Source organism: Diceros bicornis, chromosome 26 (assembly GCF_020826845.1).
Source record: "Diceros bicornis minor isolate mBicDic1 chromosome 26, mDicBic1.mat.cur, whole genome shotgun sequence".
In the NCBI taxonomy this organism is placed as follows: Eukaryota; Metazoa; Chordata; class Mammalia; order Perissodactyla; family Rhinocerotidae; genus Diceros; species Diceros bicornis.
In genome coordinates, this window is record NC_080765.1 from 31,020,300 (window position 1) to 31,042,597 (window position 22,298).

General features: G+C 49.0%; 1 protein-coding gene across 3 annotated transcripts in view; it reads left to right on the forward strand.

Moving 5' to 3' along the window:
• EEF2K (eukaryotic elongation factor 2 kinase) overlaps window positions 1–22,298 on the forward strand; it is a 59,044-nt gene that overhangs the window by 33,354 nt on the left and 3,392 nt on the right. For 2 of the 3 annotated variants that reach the window (XM_058569916.1, XM_058569917.1), the window contains 12 exons: window positions 156–193; window positions 619–790; window positions 4,096–4,245; window positions 4,537–4,669; window positions 4,920–5,047; window positions 5,779–5,980; window positions 7,683–7,750; window positions 10,802–10,879; window positions 11,763–11,825; window positions 13,239–13,373; window positions 13,536–13,724; window positions 19,436–19,560. In XM_058569916.1, coding sequence (XP_058425899.1) covers window positions 156–193; window positions 619–790; window positions 4,096–4,245; window positions 4,537–4,669; window positions 4,920–5,047; window positions 5,779–5,980; window positions 7,683–7,750; window positions 10,802–10,879; window positions 11,763–11,825; window positions 13,239–13,373; window positions 13,536–13,724; window positions 19,436–19,560 — 1,481 coding nt within the window. The remainder of the gene's footprint in view (window positions 1–155; window positions 194–618; window positions 791–4,095; window positions 4,246–4,536; window positions 4,670–4,919; window positions 5,048–5,778; window positions 5,981–7,682; window positions 7,751–10,801; window positions 10,880–11,762; window positions 11,826–13,238; window positions 13,374–13,535; window positions 13,725–19,435; window positions 19,561–22,298) is intronic. The other variant, XM_058569918.1, reaches the window with a different exon arrangement.

Below are 22,298 nucleotides of genomic sequence, written 5' to 3' on the forward strand. Positions count from 1 at the left end.
CTGCGGTATAGCAGAGAGGGCCCAGGGATTTTAGGATTGAGATGAGGTCCAGGGTGCCCATTTGGTGGGTGATGTCCAAGGGGAAAATCTCCTGACTCAGGGTTGCTTCTGGGTGGGGCATGGGGACTGATAACCCTGTGTGTGGTGTCTTTCAGCCCTTCGGCCGTGGAGCGATGAGGGAGTGCTTCAGGACGTAAGTGACTCAGCCTGGCTCTTGGGGCCCTGCCGGGAGGCTTCCTCAGGCTCCTGAGAGCAGGAGTGTTATGACATTTTTGGCCAAGAAACGAAGACCGTGGCCTCTGCTGCTTGTAGCCTAAGCTCCTCTCCATCTGGTCTCCCACGTTGGGCCTGGCTGTGGGGATGGGCTCAGGGAGAACAGGAAGTATCCCACTAATCTCTCCTCTGGGGTTTGGAGACCAAGGGATGTGGGCTAGGAGACCTTTAACAACGTCCCTTAGGCCCCTTCGCAGGGGGCTGGAGAAGCCCCTCCCACCTCCCAAATTTTGTTCCTGGATCTAGCCAGCCTGGTCAGGCAGGGTCTCCCTGACGTGAGGACCCAGGACTGGGTCCCTGGTGGACCCAAGTGCCCAGGCGGACCCCCTGCTGCCTCTCCCTCAGGAAGAAGCTCTCCAACTTCCTGCACACCCAGCAGTGGAAGGGGGCCTCCAACTACGTGGCAAAGCGCTACATCGAGTTGGTGGACAGGAGCGTGTACTTTGAGGACGTGTGTCTACAGATGGAGGCCAAGCTCTGGGGAGAGGAGTATAATCGGCACAAGCCCCCCAAGCAGGTGTGTGGCACCCCTGCCTGCCACCTTCCCACACCAGGGCAGCCGGGACAGTGTCTGGAGATGAGGGCGATGGTGGTGCTGGTTGCAGGTTCTCTTCTGCACCATCTTAACAGTAGCTAATAACAACCATCATTTACTGAGCATGATGGGCCAAGTACTCTATATGCAGAGTTGTTTATTCCTAAAAACAGCTCTGAGATTGTTTGAAGTTGGAATGTTTTTATCTCATTTACAGATTGGATCTGCTAGTCAGGATTTTTGTGTGCAAATGACAGAAACCCACTCAAATGGGCTTAATCCAAAAAGGGAATTTATTGCTTCATGTGACTGAGAAATAGTGCTGGCCACAGGCACAGCTGGATTTAGGACCAAACCGAGGTTATTGGGAATCTTCCTCCATCTCTAGCCTCGGTGTGTGTTCTTCTATGTTGGCATCACTCTCAGGCAGCTTCTCGACTTGTAGTGGCATGTTGGCCACCAGCAGCTGCAGGCTCGCTTTCTGTCTTCCCAGCAACCTTGTGAACGGACAGCACCCATTTTCCCAGGAGTTCCAGTAAAAATCTCAGAACTGGGTTTCATTGGCTCTGAGTAGGTCAGGTGCCTATTGCTGAGCCAATCGCAATGGCTGGAGGGAGGGAATATGCAGATTGGGTAGGCCTGAGCCATGTGCTCACCCTTAGAGCCAGGAATGTGAGTCCTTCCACCCAGACTACGTGGACTTAGTTTGGTGGCTCCCAAGAAAAAACAGCAGGAGGAAGGAGGAATGGATACCGTATCTGCTCCAGGGGAACCCAGGGCTCAAAGGGGTTAAGTGACCTGCCCAAATAGGCCAGGACCCCTGGAGGCCAGGACTTATACAGCCAGGGCTCAAATCCAGGCTTCCCAAGCCCCTGCCCAGTGGGCTTCCTCGTTTCAGCCCCCAGGATGTTGAATGACCCCAGGCCAAGCAGAACTTCCTGTTGCCCGCGGGCATTTGAGGAAGCGGTGCTCCATGTCTCTGCCCTGTCTAAATTTACAGCTCAGTTCTCCCATTGTTTGAGCACCTACTAGATGCAAGGCACTGTCTCCTAGGTGCCTCAGGAAAGCCACACTTCAGGCAACCAGCAGAATTTATTGAGTGCTTGCTGTTTGCAGGGCACTTGATTAAGTGTACTTGGGGTGGTCACAAAAAGCCACAGTCCCCACCTTGGGGGCTGTGACCTCCCCCGTCCTTTCTCTTCCTCCCCAAGTTTATTCCTGCCTCAGGACCTTGGCCCTGGCTGTGCTCTGGCCTTCATCTCTCATCTCCCCGATGCTTGCATGGCGAGCTCCTTCTCGTAGTTCTGGTCTCAGCTCATGTGTCACCCGCTCAGGGAGGCTGCCCCACCCAGACTACGTGTGTGAATGAAGTAGCCCTTCCACCGCTGTCACCGTCTATCACGTCGTTCTGTTTGTTCTGGTTTCTCTTGTTGGAGCAATTGGCTCTCTCAGAAAGAGTCATGTTCATGTACTTAATATTTTAGTTGCCTCTCTCCCCCGAGGGCAGGGAGTTTATCTGTCTTGTTCACTTTGTATCCCAGTGCTTAGGTGCTCAGTAAATAGTAATGTGGTTGAACTGATGAAGGGAGAGAAATGTGGTTGTTTCAGGAGGAAGTGGCTGTTCCCTCCAGGCTGTGTCCCTGACACTTCCCCTCACCCAGTGAACCCTCTGGCTAAGCAGGAGGCCTCGCAGGCTTCCTTGTAGGGATAGAGCGAGCATTTGGGGCCGGAGCTCTCTGAGAAATGGCTGTCCTTCCCCTCAGGCTTGCTCTCAGAACTGAGGCCACAGTTGGGGGGGTTTTCAGCCCTTAGCTCTGGGCCTCTTGTGGCCTCTGGCGCTGTTGTCTGCCTGTCTAGTGACTCGGCCAAGCAGTTCCCCGGGGGGTCATTTCTGGGGGGGAACCCAGACCTGGCTCCTTCTGTCATGGGAGGATTGAGAGGGATGGGGTGCCATGGGTGAATCCTCGTGTAACGGATCACAAGTTAGAGTCACAGGTCTTCCCTACCCCACTTCACATACCATATGCCATACTTAACCATTTTCTTCTGTGTCCAAAATTAAGCATATACTTGGTAAGAAACTCAGCAAGGAATGTCTGAGTTCCCCTAATTCCCCATTGCGGGGAGAGAACCACTGTTTACAGTTTGGTGTATATTCCTCTAGAATTGTGCCTACTGATAGTAATGACACCAGCAAATGTTGACAGACTCTCATGCATCAACAGATTTCATCCTAAGTCTGAGATCCCTATTCCACAGGTGAGGAAACTGAGGCAGATGGATGAAATAACTTGCCCAGATTCACAATATTAGTGTAAAGCACAGGCTAAGTTACTCAGCAGACAGACCCACAAATGTGTGTTAACGTGAAATGGTTTCTTTCTTTCTCATCTAACAGTCCTGCTTTGGTGGGGGTCTCAGGGTGGGCTGGTGCCTTGCCTCTTTAAGTCATCCAGAGGGCTGGTTCCTTCTGTCTAGTTGCTCTGCCATCCCCCGGGGCTTGCCTTGGACCATGTGGTCAGTTCTGGCTCACTGGCAGATGTCCACCTTACAGCCTCAGGAAGGCCAGAGAAGGGGAGGGCAGGCTGGAGTTGCATCGTCACTGCTGCTCACTTCCCATTGGCCAGGCTTGGTCACATGGCCACACCTAGCTGCAAGGGAAGCTGAGTGATGTCATCCCTACTGGATGGCTGTGCATCCTGTTAAAACTCAGTGATGCTGGTTGTCTTCGTCCATTCGGGCTGCTGTAACAAAATACTGCAGACTGGGTAACTTACAAACAACAGAAATTTATTTCTCACAGTTTTGGGGGCTAGGAAGTCCAAGATCAAGGCACCAGCATGGTTGTGTTCTGGTGAGGCCCTCTTCCTGGTTTGTAGCCAGCACCTTCTTGCTGTGTCCTCACATGGGGGAAGGGGCAAGGGAGCTCTGTAGGGTCTCTTTTATAAGAGCGTTAATTCTATTCATGAGGACTACACCCACATGACCTAATCACCTCCCAAAGGCTCCACCTACTAATACCATCACCTTTGCGGGTTAGGATTTCGATATATGGATTTTAGGGGGACACATTCAGGCCATAGCAGGAGTTTTCATTCTCAAAGGAAAAGGGGAGAATAGATTCCAGGGACAATCAGCAATTTCTGCTGCACAGCTGGTAAGTGATGGAGTCAGGATCTGAGCCCAGGCAGGCTGGCTCCTCTTACCCTGCCTGCTCCTGCCTCTCATCAGAGGAGGATGCCACCTGGGCCCTGCCTCCCTCCTGACCTCACTCCGCCTCCCACCAGGTGGACATCATGCAGATGTGTGTTGTGGAGCTGAAGGAGAGGCCGGGCAAGCCCCTCTTCCACCTGGAGCACTATATCGAGGGCAAGTACATCAAGTACAACTCCAACTCGGGCTTCGTCCGTGACGACAACATGCGCCTGACGCCGCAGGTGAGGCCCCTGGAGAGGAGCGTCCCTGTGGATTTGGGGTCTTAAGCATCTCAGAGCATCCCGAAGGAAATTCTGTAACAGGACACCCATCACCCTATGCCAGCTTTGTCAGCAAGGTCTCTACCCAATTAAACAGGGCTCCTTCCTTTGTCTTTTCCTCTATACAGCTCCTCCTTGCAGACAAAGGCAGAGCTGGGGTGTTGCAACCTCTCAGAGTAGTGCCTGGCCAGTGTCCCCGCAGCCCATAGCCTGGTCTCTTGCAGTCACCTTTTTCTTTCTGTCCCCCCACAGGCCTTCAGCCACTTCACGTTTGAGCGTTCCGGCCATCAGCTGATCGTTGTGGACATCCAGGGTGTGGGCGACCTCTACACCGACCCGCAGATCCACACCGAGAAGGGCACTGACTTTGGAGATGGCAACCTAGGTAGGTGGGGAAAGCCAACACACTTCCCTCCCCTTACCCTAAATTTCCAAGCTCTTCGTACACCCAAGAAAACAGGCCCAGTTGGCATACTGGCCTTTCCAAGATCGTGCAGATGGGAGCCTGGGGCGTCTGACCCCCTGCCAGTTCAGCACGTTTTACACCTGCCCCTGCCGTGTTTATGGTACCCAGCACTGCCCCACCCCCTGTCACAAAGCAAAGCAACGTTCCAGACACCCTGCTCTGTCCACAGGTGTCCGGGGGATGGCTCTCTTCTTCCACTCGCATGCCTGCAACCGGATTTGCAAGAGCATGGGCCTCACTCCCTTCGACCTCTCGCCAAGAGAGAGGGACGCAGTGAATCAGAACACCAAGCTCCTGGTGGGTGCCCGCTGTGAACGTGCTCGGACCGGGGTAGGGGGGGTTCTTTCTGCTGCCAGGACCAGCACGCCGTGCTTCCCTGTGTGATGATGGCCCAGGCCCCGTGATGCTTAATTGAAAACTATCAGGGCTGGAAGGATCTCGTTCCTATCTGTGCCCCTTGTCCCTCCCAAATCAGTGCACAAAGCCCTGCTGAGTGTTTCCGCTAATAGAGTAATAGAGCTGGCCCACTTTTGACCAGAGTGAAGGGACTAGATGTGTAGAGATAGTGAGAGAGGTGTGTGGTATGTGTGTTTGTATGTGTTTGTGTGGTGTGTCGACTCATGGCTGGACTAGACTTGGACCTGGCTCCTTGGGCACCTTGCTGCGTCCATGATGTGCCCACCGCACCTCTACTCCCAGGACCAAATACAAGAGAATATTGGCAAAGACGAGCTTGGGATTCTGGTATATAGTGGCATATATTCCCCAGCTCAGGGCTGCAAAGTGTGGTCAGCTGGGAATGCTGGCTGGCAGGCCCTTTGAGCTCCTGTTCCAGATGCCCCTTCTTAGAGGCCTTCAGGTTAATCCCCCACTGATTATTTTCAGATTTTCTGCCAGTCCCCAAACAGGTACATGTGGGAGCTGTGGCTGAAAGGGCCTCAGGTTTCAGGGGAACAACAGGCAGCAGGAAGAGCCCCTCATTCCCAGAGGGTGCCTGTGTGACATGAATGTCCCTGTTAATTCTCTAGCAATCAGCCAAGACCATCTTGAGGGGGACAGAGGAAAAGTGTGGGAGCCCCCGAGTAAGGACCCTCTCTGGGAGCCGGCCCCCTCTGCTCCTTCGCCTTTCAGAGAACTCTGGAGACGAGAACATGAGCGACGTGACCTTCGACTCTCTCCCTTCCTCCCCATCTTCGGCCACACCACACAGCCAGAAACTGGACCACCTCCGTGAGTGATGGTTTGGTCCCTGGTCATTGTGGTTGGAGGGGATAGGTGCCAGGTAGGGCAGAGCCAAACTGGCTTTCACTTATGTTAGAAAATCAGACTTACTAACCAAAAAGATTCACGGCCCAGGTGGTTTTACAGGTGAGTTCTTTTAATAAACTTTCAAGACGCAGGTCATACAAATGCTATGAAAACAACCCCTATTATAGAAAACAAGGTAACATTTTGCAGTGTGTTTTATGAAAGTAGCAAAACTTTCATACCAAAATTTGACAAAACGCCAGAAAAGAAAACTATATCCCAACCTCACTTGTAAATATATTATACAATGCAAAAAATAAATAAATATACAATGAAAAAATTCTAGATAAGGTATCAACAAATAAAGACTAGTAGTATCTTAAAAGAATCGCCTGTCATAGTCAAATAGGTTTTTGCAGAAATCTGAGAGTGGTTCCCTCAGATTAGGAAATCGATTAACATCATAATAGGTCAAAGGAGAAAAAGTAAATCATTATTTTTGAAGTTGAAGTGACAGAGTTTGCTGATGACGTGGGGTCTGCAGGAAAGAGAGGAGACAAGGCTGACTTGAAGGTTTTGGCTGGAAAAACTGGAAGGACGATGTGGCCATTTATTCAGCTGGAGGAGGCTGCGGGGGAGCAGGAGAGGAGGACTTTAGTGCCAAATGTTAAAGAAGCCTTTTTAGACATCTCCGCTGGAAGGCCTTGGGAATGATCTGAAGCAGGAGTCAACAAACTTTTTCTTTTTTTTTTTTAATTTATTTTATTTTTTTCCCCCAAAGCCCCAGTAGATAATTGTATGTCATAGCTACACATCCTTCTAGTTGCTGTATGTGGGACGCGGCCTCAGCATGGCCGGACAAGCGGTGCTCCGGTGCGCGCCTGGGATCCGAACCCTGGCCGCCAGCAGCGGAGCGCGCGCACTTAACTGCTAAGCCACGGGGCCGGCCCAACAAACTTTTTCTTAAAAGGCCAGAGAATAAATGTTTTAGGCTTTGTGGCCATACAGTTTCTGCATTTGCAGCATGAACCCAGCCACAGACAAGACCTAAATGAATAGGTGTGGCTGTGTTCCAATAAAACTCTATTTATGGACGTTGGATTTTAAATTTCATATAATTTTCACATACCACAAAATATTCTTCTTTTGATTTTTTTTCAACCATTTCAAAATGTAAACACTATATAAAAACAGGAGACAAGCCAGATTTGGCTCACAGGAGCTCGAGGCGGGAGAGAGAGACTGGGAACCACCAGGAGGTGGTTGGTTTTTAAGCCGTCTGGGCTTCCCCTGCTTGTAGCTACTCCTTGGGCTCCAAGTGTACAAATGGCTTTTCTTCCTTCATAAGTGCACCTCATTAAGGGCCGACCGTGGGCCAGGCGCATGAGCTTATAAACATGTTACACAAGTATGTTTGCATTGTGACAACTCTGAGGAGGCACAGAGGTTAAGCTACTTGCTTGGGGCCCCACAGCTGGCAAGTGGCAGACTCAGAGAAAGTTCTCAAGGAAGAGCTGTAGCCCTCCAGGTGCTGATGATATTCTTCCATTTTTGCACCTTTCTTCACAAATTTAGAATAAGAAAAGGCTTGGTGGTGGTGCAGTCAGCTCTGGGCTGTAGATTGGTCTTGTGAACTATTCCAGTGGTGGAGCCAGCTCATTATCTCTCTTGTCTCCCTGCTCAGACTGGCCTATGTTCAATGACCTCGATAACATGGCACCCCGAGACCACGACCATCTGGACAACCACCGGGTGAGTGGAGAGGGACGGAGAGAACAGGGCTGGGAGGAGGAAGAACTGAGGGTGAATACTCAGATGCAGAGGTGGGCAGCCAAAGGCTGCTTTGGGCACTGCCAGGAGGGCACAGGGGAATGCAGGTGAATCTCAGCCTTCTGCCCAAGGTGCCAGTTTCCTCTGGGAATTGCTGGGTCCATTCCAGTTCCTGGAGATGGTTAGAGCAGAGAGCATCCACATAAGCAGCAGTGCGACCTTCTGGTAACTGCCGGGCTCAGCGTTGGGGGTGTTTGGCCACACATGTGTGGACAGCTGTCTTGGGGGGAGGGAGCTATGCTGGGTCTCAGACGTGTGACTTCTAGCACAGTCAGCTGTGATGCCCGAGGGTTGGATAAACAGGACAGGTTTCCTGCAGCCTCTGGGTGACTCGGTGGTAAGAAACTGAAGATGTTGTATCTGCATTCAGGCAAACATTATTGTGTCAAGTTAAAACTTCAGAGGAATTTTTTAAACAGACTTTGCAGAAATACCACACTTGCACCGACCACAAGCTCACTTTAAGCTGCAGCCTCAGATTTCTCCAAAGGTTCAAGTTCACTCTTGACTGCTTCCCAGAATTCTTGAGTGGAAGAAAAAAATAAGAATAGCTGACAGGTATGGAATCGTCACTATGTGCAGACGCTGTTGTAAGAGCTTGACAGAGGGGCAGGCGCTGTGGTGTAGTGATTAAGTTCAGTGCGTTCCACTTTGGCAGCCCGGGTGCATGGATTCGGATCCTAACTTGTCAGCCGTGCTGTGGCAGTGACCCACATATAAAGTAGAGGAAGATTGACACAGATGTTAGCTCAGGGCTAACCTTCCTCAGCAAAAAAAAAAAGAAGAGCTTGGTAGATACTCTCATTTAATCCTCACAACAACCTATGAGATAGATATTATTTTTTGTTCCTTTTAGAATAGGTTTAATCTAGAATTGGAATGAGTTTTAGAATTTCAGAATAGGTCACACATTCTCATGGTTCCAAAGGTACAGGTACAAAAGATTAGCATGGTGAAAAGTCCCCTCCCACCCGTCCCTCAGGCACCTGCTTCTTATCCCAGCATCGGCAACTGCTTGGGCAGGACTTGCATTATCCCTATTTAGAGGTGAGGAAACTGATGCCAGAAAGGGAAGCCAATTGCTCACGGTCAGTCAGTGATGGAGCCAGGGTTCAAATCCAGGCCATCCGGCCTCAAACCCACCCTCTGCACTGCTGTCCTTCGCGGCCTTCTCTTCCACACCTTGGGGTGTGTATTCCCCGTTTCTCAGATGAGGAAACTGAGGTTTGGAGAGGTTAATGGCTTTGTCCGAGGTCTCAGAGCTGGGAAGTTGCAGAGCTCTCTGCAAGGCTTAGCAAGGCTGTCTGTCACTCTGCTTGGGAGTGATTCTGAAGAGGGCGACCAGGGGCCCAAAGTTGTGTGGTGGGCGAGGTGCAAGGAGCAGGCTGCCTGGAGCTTCTGGGTATGGCCTGCAGTCTGTTTTCTAAAGCAGCCGTTCACTCAGCACACTGAATGCTTCAGTTTTGTTGTCTGTAAATTTTACCTCAATTTAAAAAATTAAAATATTAAAAAAAGGGAACAGTTTTTCAGCCCACACAGAGCAAAATGTTGGGAGGGAAGCTCGTAGGGCTTCTCGTGGGCCTTTTCAGGATTCACAGCTCCTCAGGTGGAAGGATCCCTAGTCAGACCAGAGACCAAGGATTCACTGTGTGTGTTTGCGTGGCTCCCATCTATCTAAGAGAGTGATCCAGGTTCACATTTATGCTAGTGATACAAAGCTTCTTTTAAAAATATATTTATTTAGGTAAAATAAAATGGCTTATCCAAAGAAAAATAATAAATGAGAAGTATGAATTCATGAAAGGAGTTTTTTCTGGAGGGATAAGAGAATGGGATAGAAAGGGACCTGCAAGAGGTCTAAATTTTAGCAGTAATGTTTTTTTATTTTTTTTTATTTTTTTTGTGTGAGGAAGATCAGCCCTGAGCTAACATCCATGCTAATCCTCCTCTTTTTGCTGAGGAAGACCGGCCCTGAGCTAACATCTATTGCCAATCTTGCTCCTTTTTCTCCCCAAAGCCCCAGTAGATAGTTGTATGTCATAGTTGCACATCCTTCTAGTTGCTGTATGTGGGACGCGGCCTCAGCATGGCCGGCCAAGCCGTGCGTCGGTGCGCGCCCGGGATCCGAACCCCGGCTGCCAGTAGCGGAGCACGCGTACTTAACTGCTAAGCTACGAGGCTGGCCCCAGCAGTAATGTTTTAATTCCTTTTAAAAATAAAAGATTTAAAGTACCGAAGGTCTGATGTTAAGAGTTGATAAAGCTGGGTGATAGGTGCACAGGAGTTCATTTTAGTATTCTCTGTACTTATTTGTGTGTTTGAAATACTTCTTAGTGAATAAAGAAGGAAAAAAATGAAAGTATCAGCTGGATAGTGATGCAGGTGACGTGCAGATATGGCCAGAACCCAGCGTTGGTAGACAAATGACTGAGGTTGTTGAGATTCTGATTTGTGGCAGATTCCCTTTCAGAACAGAACTTAGATCTAGAAGAATAAAAAATAAGCCCAGGTGACCTGTGCAGTTTTGGCCGAGGGCTTAGTTGTAGTAAGTGTTGTGCCTAGTGCTGTATTTTTGTCCATAGCCCTTAAACCAGCCTTTGTTTTTCCACCTATGAAATGGGTCAGCCACTATCAATAACAGCACTTACTACGATCCACACTCATTTCATCCTCACTTTGATGTAGGTGTTCTGGTGAATCGAAGCTCAGAGAGGGTGAGCAACTGCCCAAGGTCACAGCTGATGAGTCACAAATCTCAAATTTGAGCCCAGGCAGTCTGGCTCCAGAGCCCAAGCTCTTCGCCACTACTTTCTCCTGCTCCCTTGTCACCCAACCAGCAAGGGCAGGATGAAGAGAATGTTAAGTGAGGTGATGGGACAAAGGAGAGAAAGCAAATGGCTGGGATGTCCAGATGTCACTACCACCAAGTACTCAGAGGACCACTGAGACCCTAGGGCCATCTTCTTTCTGCAGGACTCTGAGAACAGTGGGGACAGCGGATACCCCAGTGAGAAGCGGGGTGAGCTGGATGACCCAGAGCCCCGGGAACACGTAAGGAACTCCCAGGAAATGAGCCCAGTGGCCCCTCATTGGCAGGGAGGATAGAGAGGTGGAGGGAATGTGAGTGGGTCGTGAGAACATAACAAGTAAATTAATAAATAAGATCATTTCAGATAAAGATAAATGCAGGGCAGAAGATAAAAACAGGGAAACGTGGACCAGTAAGTTTAGTAAGGGGACAAGTATGGGAGATTAGACCCAAGGCTGAAAATGGCAGACAACTCTAATGGTAACGCTGGGACCTCTGGTGGCTAAGCAGAGAGGATGCTGGGTAATAGGCCAGAATGGTGCTGGTGTAGATGGGAGGGCTCAGCTCAAAGGCACAGGATTCTGGCAATCCCTGGGGAGAATCCCAGAGGACAGTTTCCTGAGGCATCCTCCCAGCAGCATGCTGGTGACGGTGGCCTCGGGTAGCGTCAGCCATTTAGAGATTTTCCCAGGAGCCAAAATTGAGCCTGAGCGTCAAGGCCAATCTTGCTGGGGGCCCTCTGCTCTCAGCTTTGTTACTGTGAATAGACATGCGATGGAAACTTTGGCTGGGGGAAGGACTTGGCCCAGTTTTTCTGGTGCCTGTCTGCCAGGATCCTGTGCCTTTGAGTCAGTTCCATTTATGCACACAGACAGAGCAAGAGGAAGGCTGTGGCCGCCCCAGCACATCGGTCCTGCCTGCTACCCAGCATTCTCACTGCTTGGGAGACAAGGGTTCCAGCTTCCCCTGCGGGGGCTGGGCCGGTTCCCTGAGAGGAGGGTCCCCGGGAGGACCGGGCCTGCCCCCTAGGAAGAGGGTCTCCTGGGAGGGCTGGAGCAGTTCCCAGGAGGAGGTTCTTGGGAAGAAGGGCTGCTCTTTGCTCACTCTACTCTCTGCCTCCATCAGGGCCACTCAAATGGCAACCGGAGGTATGAGTCGGACGAAGACAGCCTGGGCAGCTCCGGACGGGTAATGCGCCCCAGGGAATCCGTGTCGTGGCTTCGTGCTTATCGTTTCCGGGCTCTGTTTCTGTTTCTCCCACCTCGTGTCTCTGCTGCCTGCCCAGGTGCCTCACACATCTCCTAGAGAAAGATGGTGCAAAGGAGCCAATCCCTTTGGCAAACACTTTTTGAGCTCCTGGGTGGGGTGCTGGGGGGTCTGTGGGGAGGATTAGAGAAGACGAGAATAGCTCCTTCCTGGAGGGGAAATTTCAATTGCCGCAGCTCACATGTTAAAGTAGCGCCCATATAAGTGCCTTGTAGTATTAGTTAATTTGCTTCTCGCAACTGCCCAATGAAACAGGCTAACACTATTCATCCGCGTTTTACATATGAGAAAAGGGGGTTCTTCAGCAGCATTCCCCGGGCTAATATGTCCAACAAGCATCTCAGGTGGTCATTGTCATCAGGCAGGTGTGGGAAAGACCAGCCCTCAGAACGCTCTTCTCTAGCTGACTCTGAAACGTACTTCGAACCTCTCACCTTGAGCCTTTGCTGAGGCAAGTCTCCCACCTGCCAGGTCCTTCCTCCCCCTCTAGTCATACCTTCTCAAAGCCTGCCTGCTCTCCCAGACTGGGCCCCACTGGCACCTCCTCCAGGACCCTTCCCTGATCACCACAGCAGGCTTGACTCTCGCTCCTTCCAGAACACAGATTATTTACCATGCAATATGTATTTACCATGCAGCATTTCTCAATTGGGTCAAGGTCTCAGCCTGCATGGAGCAGGGTTGTTCAACCACAGCACCATTGACATACTGGGCTGGGTCATTCTTTGTTGGGGGGCGCTGCCCTGTGCATTGTAGGATGTTTAGCATACATATACATACACACACACACACACACACACACGTACACAGCTGCCTGGCTCTGTCCTGTAGGAACCTTTGGACCAGAAAGTCTTTAGCTTGGAGACATGATGTGTTTTTTAAACCCGTTCCCTGTTGATGTTGTCCACAGCACTGTGATGATGCAGAGGAAAGCAAAGTGGATTTGCTGTGAGGTCTGTAGTCAGACTCTTCTGGTGCCTTGTCTGGGGAGCTGGCAAAGGGAGCAGCTTAGGGTCCAACCTCCCCAACCAAACCCTGATTGATAAGTGAGGGGAAGTGCTTCTTTGGGCTGCTACAGTCCGTTCTGCTAGCCTGTGTGTCCTGTTGCTGTAATGTTCCCTCAGCGCCTACAGGCTGGCGGAATTTCAGTGATTAGAAATGGGGCTGTGTTTGTCCAAGGCAACTTGACACCATAAGGGTTCACTCCTCCCACCCCCCAACTCGCCAGCCGAGCTGGTGCAGTAGGGGCAGCTGACGGCTGGTGACAGTGCGTGCATCCCCAGCAGCTCGCTTCTCTGGCCTGTAAACTTTGCCATGCCCGGTCCTTTCCCTCAGGTCTGTGTGGAGAAGTGGAATCTTGTCAACTCCTCCCGCCTCCACCTGCCGAGGCCTTCAGCTGTTGCCCTGGAAGTGCAAAGACTCAATGCTCTGGACCTTGACAAGAAAATTGGGAAATCCATTTTGGGGAAGGTATCGGTGATGCCCGTTTCAGAGCCCTGTCTGCACTAACCCGGAGCCCCCAGCTCATGCCTCTCCTCTGCTAATCTCTTCCTCCCCAGGCTGGCTGGGTGGCTCTTGGGTGCGGCTTCAGCCTCCCAGACAGCCAGACCAACACTGAAGTCTGTGTGGCAGGTCCATCTGGCCATGGTGCGCTACCACGAGGGTGGGCGCTTCTGTGAGAAGGATGAGGAGTGGGACCGTGAGTCGGCCGTCTTCCATCTGGAACATGCAGCCGACCTGGGCGAACTGGAGGCCATCGTGGGCCTGGGACTCATATACTCGCAGCTGCCCCACCACATCCTGGCTGACGTCTCTTTGAAGGTGAGGGTGGACAGGTTCCCAGCCAGAGGGGGGCTTAGTCAGTCCATCATCGTCCCCATCCTGTGGTTTATGCATGCCACAAAAATTTCCTGAGCATCACTTGGGGGCCAGGCACTTGCAAGTTAATTGAAACTGGTAGAATTGGTCTCTGCCCTTGGGGAATGAGTGGAAAGTGACAGTTACATTTCCAGGCAATTATGACATGGTTTGATAGAAGCATGGTGGGAACAGATGAAGAAGGGGGCTAACTGGGGTTTCTGTGGGTCAGCGCAGGCTTCCTGATTGTCAGTTCCAGCTGTATCCCTAGTGGCTAGAACAGAGCCTGGCACACAGTGGATACTCAATATTCATTTGTGAAACAACTGAATAAAGTGATATCTAAGTTAGATCTAAAGGCCGAATGGGAGTCAGCCAGGCAGAGTGTGGGAGGGGAGCAGTTCAGGCAGAGGGAACATCGAGTGCCCAGGCCCAGGGGTGACAGAAGAGATGATGGATCAGAGGACAGGAGGCAGATCATAGCTAGAGCGTGGGGTGTGAGGAGATGGTGCAGGAGGTGAGGCTGAGAGTGGGCCAGGACCGGGTCTGAAGCAGCAGGATGTGGATGTGATGGGAAATCCATGAGGGAGTCTGTTCCTTTCCCTGGTCTGTGGGCACAGTGAGGAAAGGATTGGGTGAACAGGACTTGACAAGGCCTATGGGGTGTGACCTTTTTCTGGGAGAGGTTGAAAGGCGCTTGGTGTGCGTGTGGTCCCAGCGTTTCTGTCCTCATCCTCCCTAGCACGTGGAGGAGGGTGTGGCTGGATGAGTGGCTGGGTGAGGTGGGGCTCAGCATGGGCACAGGGCACCAGCCCTCCTCGGTGGGCCTGGCCATGGCCCAGTGAGTGAGGGGTCTCAGGCTGAAAGAGGGTGGGAAGGCAGGCAGTCCAAAGTACTTTATTTATTTCACTTTTTTAATACGTAATACATTCATGTGACAAAAATTTTTTTTAATATTAAAAGATTTACAGTGAAAAATCTCCCTCCCACCTTTTCCTCCATCCTCTCATTCTCCCCATAACAGATAACCATTTTTATTAGTTTCTTATACAGTTCCAGAGTATATTAGTTTCCTCGGGCTGCCATAACAAATGACCACAAACTGGGGGGCTTAAAACCACAGAAATTTATTCTCTCACAGTCTGGAGGCTGGAAGTCTAAAACCAAGGTATCAGCTTTCTCTGAAGACTCTAGGGAAGGGTCCTTCCTGTCTCTTCTAGCTTCTAGTGGTTGCTGGCATTCCTTGGCTTATAGATGCATCACTCCAATCTCTGTCTCTGTCTTCACATGGCCTTCTCCTCTCTATGTCTCTGTCTCTGTGTCTCTTCTTCTATTATAAAATACCAGTCATACTGGAGTAGTCACCCCACCCTACTCCACTATGACCTCATCTTAACTGATTACATCTGTAAAGACTCTTATTTCCAAATCGGGTCACATTTTGAAGTTCTGGGTAGACATGAAGTTTGGGGGGACACTGTTCAACCCAGTACACAGAGTTTCCATGTGCCGATACAGAGTATAGATTCTTATTTTCACCCTATTTTTTCCTCCAAAGTTAGTGTACTACACACACTCACCTGCACCTTGCTTTTCTCACTTGACAGCGTCCTGTGGACATTTCTCCTCAGTGGTATAGGGAAAGCTTCCTCATTCTTTTTGACAGTTGCATAATGTTCCATTGTATGGGTGCAACATACTTTATTTAGCCTGTGCCCTGTTGATGGACACTTGGGTTGGTTCCATTCTTTTGATATCACAAATATTGCTGCAGTGGCTAACCTTGTACACATTAAGTTGCATCTTGTGAAACTGCCATTTTTGTAGGTCATAAATGGTAGAAAATTGACAGTTTTATGTGATTCAGTCAAATACATCATTTGGCATGTGGGCAAGAGATAACCCATCGCCATTTTTATTTCCCATTTTAGATGGTGAGGAGCAGGCTTCGTTGGGGGAGGGATTTTGACAGGCTGGTGACTTGTCGCTCTCTCACTCCCATCTCCATGCTCCTTGAGGGCAGGACTGAGTGTGGTATCTCATTCGGCCAGTGGTGTGCTGGTAAATGTTTAACAGTTGGCTCTCAGGGGCGGGGAAGAAAAGTACGCACATATATGTATGTAAGTTTATTATAAATTTTACTGATATAAAGAATGTGGAGCATATAATTTACAAACAGTAATAAAAATACTCTTTATTGTAAATTCCGTATGGTCAGTTGATCCTCACAGAATGCTTTTGCTAATTTTTGTGGACCTCGTATCTGTAGCCCATCTATGGCTGCAATTGATGGAGGGGTGAAATTCTGACATCAATATTGGTTGATACTTTCGCTTACTTTAGTGAGTAAGATGAAGTGAAATAAGGAAGACATCTATCAGAGCTGGAACTTCACTTATTTGCCGCTGATGTGAGCAACTTCTTTGCTGAATCAGATAATAGTTTTAAATACCGAAGGTTTCTTCAATTTCCTGTGCTAGTCACAATGTAATGGCTACAGACATGACGCACTTTTAAAATAATCTGCATTATTAATATTTTCTCCATCTCTTTTTTCAATCAAGACAGAAAACACAGTAGATTAAACTGTGATCTGTAGCATTTTCCACTTTCTGTGGTGTAAATGCTCCTACCGTGGCCAATTTCAAGGTACTACCATGACATCACTGAACATGGAGTTGGGAAGAAATGCTCAGTAACACACCGTTATATGGTATTTCCACCATACAGATTCAGTGGACCAGTGGTTCTCAACCAGTCATTTTGCCCTCTCTTTCTTAGCAATGTCTGGAGACATTTCTGGTTGTCACAACTCTGGGAATGCAACTGGCATCGAATGGGTAGAGGCCAGGGATGCTGCCAAACATCCTACAATACACAGGACACCCTCATAACACAGAATTATCCGGTCCAAATGTCAGTAGAGTCCAGGTGAGAAGCCCTGCAATAGGTACAAATAACCTGAAGAGTGTAGATAATGGTGAAACATAGTGAAATAATTAGAAGTGATGAGCTTTGAGTATTTGTTACCTTTCATTTAATTGTAAGTTTACGTAATTTAATTTTTAATAATGGCTGCGTTTTACAATCAGCTTGCAAAATTCCTGAAAATTTCATAGTCGTTTCTCACGAGCCTGTAGAGCCAGCTCTAGCGAACCACTGCATTGGGCCTATTCCCCCAGCATCTGCCACGGAGCCTGGCACAGAGAGGACATGCAGAAGGGTTTGAGGCCTGAATAAAGGAATGCCAGGGCCCCGGATGAGTGGTGGGGGGCCAAGACTGGGGGAGATCCCCTTTCTCTGAGACTCCCTGGTAATGCTCCTTGTGATCTCAGGCTGTTTACACCAGCTGTACCCTGGCGTCTTTGTAAAGGGATTTGGGAGCAATTTTAGTCTCCTTGTCTGCAGGCATCCCAAAGGCCTTTCTCTCGAGGACAGATCGGGCAGCTTCCCCTAACAGGAGTGTGGTTGGATAGAGCAGTGTGGTTAGGACAGGGCAGGAAGGAAGTGAGGTGTGTTCAAGCCAGGCTTATGGCTTAGCAAGGAAAATGATGGCCACGTGCCCAGAGAGGCCACTGTGTGCTCTAGAAAGCCTGTCGCCCACTTTTGCCAATGCCCCCATTCTTTGGGCCTTTTTCTGTTGTCCAGCTAAGACACACATTCATCCAGCACACGTTTTGAGCATCTCTTACACTCTGGGCACTGTCCTAGGTTCTTATTCATGACAGCAAACTTTTTACGTGAGGAAGGATGTAGTACAGATAATAATTAACAAATGAAAATATTTCCAACAGAGTTAAAAATAACTAACCTTTATTGAGCACTTCCTGTGCCAACAATTGTTCTAAAGTGCTAGGGGGAAAATATGACAGGGAATGTGATCAAGAATACCTGGCTAGGCCTCTTGTCTTAGACACAGTTTCCAGCTGCAAGGCAGGCTGGGAAATGTAGTCTGTAGCTGGTCAGCCATGTGCCAGCAAAAATATGGTGGGAGAGAATGGATATGGGGGACAACTGGTAGTCCCTGCCACACTTCTTGAAGCCTGAAGGTTGAGAAGGGCCTCATAGGCTGTTATGAAGGCTTTGGATTTGTCTCTGAGAGAGATAGGAAGCCATGGAGCAGATTTGATAGACTAATGTGACCTGACTTAGGTTTTAAAAGCATCTCTTTGGCTGCTACTTGGGATGGATCTTGAGGGAGCAGAGTGGAAGGAGATGGGAATGTACACCAGTGGTAGGAATGTACAGTGGTGCAGCCACTGTGAAAAATAGTCGGGCAGCTCCTCAAAAGGCTAAACATAGAGTTTCGTGTGACCCAGCAATTCTACTCCTAGGTATATACCCAAGAGAATAAAAACATACGTCCACACAAAAACTTGTACACAAATGTTCATAGCAGCAGCATTCATAATAACCAAAAAGTGGAAACAAACCCAGATGTCCAATAACTGATGAATGGACGAATCAAATGTGGTATATCCGTGCAGTGAAATGTTATTTGGCCATAAACATAGTGAAGTACTGGTACATGCTAAGACATGAGTGAATCTTGAAAACTTTCTGCTAAGTGTAAGAAGCCAGTCACGAGAGGCCACATATTGTATGATTGCATTTATATAAAATGTCCACAATAGGAAAATCTCTAGAGACAGAAAGTAAATTAGTGGGGCCAGCCCGGTGCCGCAAGTGGTTAAGTGCATGCGTTCCGCTGCAGCGGCCCGGGGTTCGCCGGTTCGGATCCCAGGCGCGCACCGACACGCCGCTTGGCAGGCCATGCTGTGGCGGTGTCCCATATAAAGTGGAGGAAGATGGGCACGGAGGTTAGCCCAGGGCCACTCTTCCTCAGCAAAAAAAAGAGGATTGGCAGATGTTAGCATAGGGCTGATCTTCCTCACACACACAAAAAAAAGTAGATTAGTGGTTGCCTAGGGCTGGGTGGGATAGGATAATTGGGAGGTGACAGTGTTTGGTTTCTTTTTGGCTTGATGAAAATAGGAAATTGATTATGGTGATGGTTACACCTTCTGTGAACATACTAAAAACCATTAAATTGTATACTTTAAATGGGTTAATTATATGGTATGTGAATCATATCTCAATAAAGCTGTTAAAAATTTTAAAAAGAATGGAAGAGGGCTGGCCGTGGCTTAGTGGTTAAGTGCGTGCACTCCACTGCTGGCGGCCCGGGTTCAGATCCCGGGCGCGCGCAGATGCACCGCTTCTCCGGCCTCAGCCGCGTCCCACATACAGCAACTAGAAGGATGTGCAGCTATGACATACAACTATCTACTGAGGCTTTGGGGGGAAAAAATAAATAAATAAAAATCTTTAAAAAAAAATAAATAAATAAAAAAAATAAAAAGAATGGAAGCAAGGAGCCCTGTTGGAGGCAAGAGATGACATGGCTCTCTGGAGGAGCCAGAGCAGAGAGAGGAGTGTGAGCAGGAGTGAGCTGAGCTTCCGTTTCTCCCTGCCTGAAGGAAACCCTCAAGGGGCTCACTGCAACAGGGTACGAGGCCTTTTCTTTTTCACGATGAGCATTTCTGCAGCAGCTGCAAGGCAGCTCTCAAAACAATTCAAGAAATGAGAAGAAGATTGATTCGTGAGAGCCTGGCAGCCCCTCCAGTGCAAGCCTCATTTCCTTTTCTCTCCCCCTCTTTGGTTTGTATTGACAGGAGACGGAAGAGAATAAAACCAAAGGATTCGATTACTTACTGAAGGCAGCTGAAGCTGGTGACAGACAGTCCATGATCCTGGTGGCACGGGCTTTTGACACTGGCCAGAACCTTAGCCCAGACAGGTACTGTGGCTGTCGCCAGGTGGAGCTGGTGGGAACCTATGCTGCCGGTGGGAGGTTCCCCTCCTGTGTCAGTACAGAGCTGAGTTCTGGGCTCAGCTCCCCCGGCACCAGTCCACTCCCCGGGGCCAGTTATTTTACCTCCTTGGCCTTAGTTTCTTCCTTGTGTAAAATGGGAATAATTATAGAACCTGCATCCTAGAGTTGTTGTTTGTGGGTTAAATGAGATGATGCCTGTAATTCCCACTGTGCCTGGCACATAGAGAGTGAGATAAATGGCGGGCATCTTAGCTGTTATATGTAAAGATTTGCCTGAGACAGAGTCTGAAAGGATATGCAGCATCAAGTCCAGAGTGGTCATCCCTAGATGGTAGGATGATGGGTGATTTTAATTTACTCTTCCTACTTTTATTTTGATTTTTATTATTTTTCACTTCTGAGAGGGAGGGGCGGGAAGAGAGCAAGCTCCAGGGGTGAGCTCAGCCCTAGTGTGAGTTTTCCAGAGTGGCTTTGAGGCTCCTGAAGGTTGTGACTCTGCAGGTGCCAACACGTTTTCAGTTATTCCTCGGGCTGAGATGCCAGAACTGGTTTCTGCAGTGGGAGGAGAGGAGAGTGGCAGCTTCATCTTGGCTTGGCCAGTGGGAGGTCCCAGAAGTCCAGAAGCAGAGGACAGTTGGGGGATTTGAACTCATAATGGCACCCATCGCTCACCCTCTGTGGCCCTCATTGGGTCCTGGCCACCCTCTGTTGTCCTTAAGAGCCTGTGGCTTTCTGGAAGGGAGTAGGGTGGGCACATTCATTGTCTAAACAGCAGCCTGGCAGTTCCTCCCTCTTTGGGTCAAGGTCTCATCTCCCTTTCACTGGGTTTAGAAGAAGGAAAGTCAGGACCGTGGCTCCGTCGTATCAAACTCTCAGGGTCTAAAATGTCTGGATACATGACATCCTGCCTATATTATGTATCATGCAGCCCAAAATTTTATCAGATACATACTGTGTAACAGTAACGTTCCCTTGGACCACACTTTCATATCTGTGATTTTATTTCACTGGGTCTCCTGCATGTCTATAGTCCCAGGCCTTAGTGCAGGACCTGGCTCAGTAGTTGTTTGAGTGAATGAACCAACACATGTCTTGGATACAGACAGGGCAGGTAGTTTGGGACCCCTTTTATGGATGAGTCAACTGTAGTTCTCAGAAGTGAAGGGACTTGCCCATGGTCAAATAGCTAGTAAGTGGCAGAGCCAAAAGTTAGGTCTTCTCAACTTGCCTCCAGTGGACTGTCTACTGGTCTGCTTCCTAGTGGACTCAGAAGTATACTGGCATGGAGGGGAGGTAGACAAAAGACACGACATAATTGTGTCAGATCAAATGCCAATGTGTATGGTGCCCATTGAGTCAGTGGAGAAGCACAGCATGAGCTAGGGGCAGCTGGGCAGTGAATATTTGTATCTAAAGTACTTAAAAAAAAAAATCTTTCCTCTGTGGTTTTTCTTCATGTCCTTTGTCTACTTTTTCTTTTTATTTGAAATGATAGTTTTTTTTGTTGTTGATTTGTCTGAATTTTTTATGTATAACGCTATTAACTCTTTGGCCTATGAGTTTGCTTTTAAAAAAATTTTTTTCAGAGGTGGCTACCATAGAAGTGAGGGGAGGGGGCAGGAGATGGCATATGTGCCACACAATGACTATTGTTTATTGGGTTTGGGGACACACTGGTTTTTAATATTTACGTAGTTAAATCTATGAAAATTTTTATTATAGCTTCTGCTATAGTCGTTTTCTGATTCTTCTTCCTCGTTCCAAGCAACTCCAGCCTCTTCCATTCAGGGAACATTAATTAAGGGCCAGCTATGGGTAAGGCAGGGCCCCATGCAGGCCCAAATTTGGGTCAAGGGGTTTTGACCCTCTCAGAAGTTACCATCTAATAGGGGAAGGAAAAGTCACTGGAAATTCCAAGGCGGGGTAGGCACCCTAACCACTGGGTATAGAGTCAGGTGAGGGTGGTGGAGAGAGATTAGGCCCTCCTCTCTTTCCCATTTAATGCTTTTGGGGCAATTCTACTTTGCTCTTTAAGACCAAGCAGGGTCAGAGCTGAAAGGGGTGAGATCATCTGCTTTAGTGGCTTCCAGTCCACTGTTAAAACCCTAGTTTGTTAGCTGTGTCACCAATAATTTTCAAATGATTACCCTTTTTTATAAAATTAAATGGAGTTAGGGGCCGGCCCTGTGGCTTAGCGGTTAAGTGCGTGCGCTCCGCTACTGGAGGCCCGGGTTCGGATCCTGGGTGCGGCACCGACGCACCGCCTGTCCGGCCATGCTGAGGTGGCGTCCCACATACAGCAACCAGAAGGATGTGCAACTATGACATACAACAATCTACTGGGGCCTTGGGGAGAAGAAGGGAAAAAAAGGAGGAGGATTGGCAATAGATGTTAGCTCAGGGCCCGTCTTCCTCAGCAAAAAGAGGAAGATTGGCATGGATGTTAGCTCAGGGCTGATCTTCCTCTCACACACACACACACAAATAAATAAATCAATAAAATGCAGTTAAAGTTATCTCCTGAACACCATCCCAGCCAGCCACTTGTTTACATTTATTCATTCAACAGACATTTAGTGAGGCTGTGCCGTTTGCCAGGCCCTGGAAATGCAGCAATAAACAAAACAGACAGGGTCCCTGCCTTCCTGGGGCTTACATTCTGGTCATAATAAACAAGTGAATAGGCAAACAGGAGAATTACA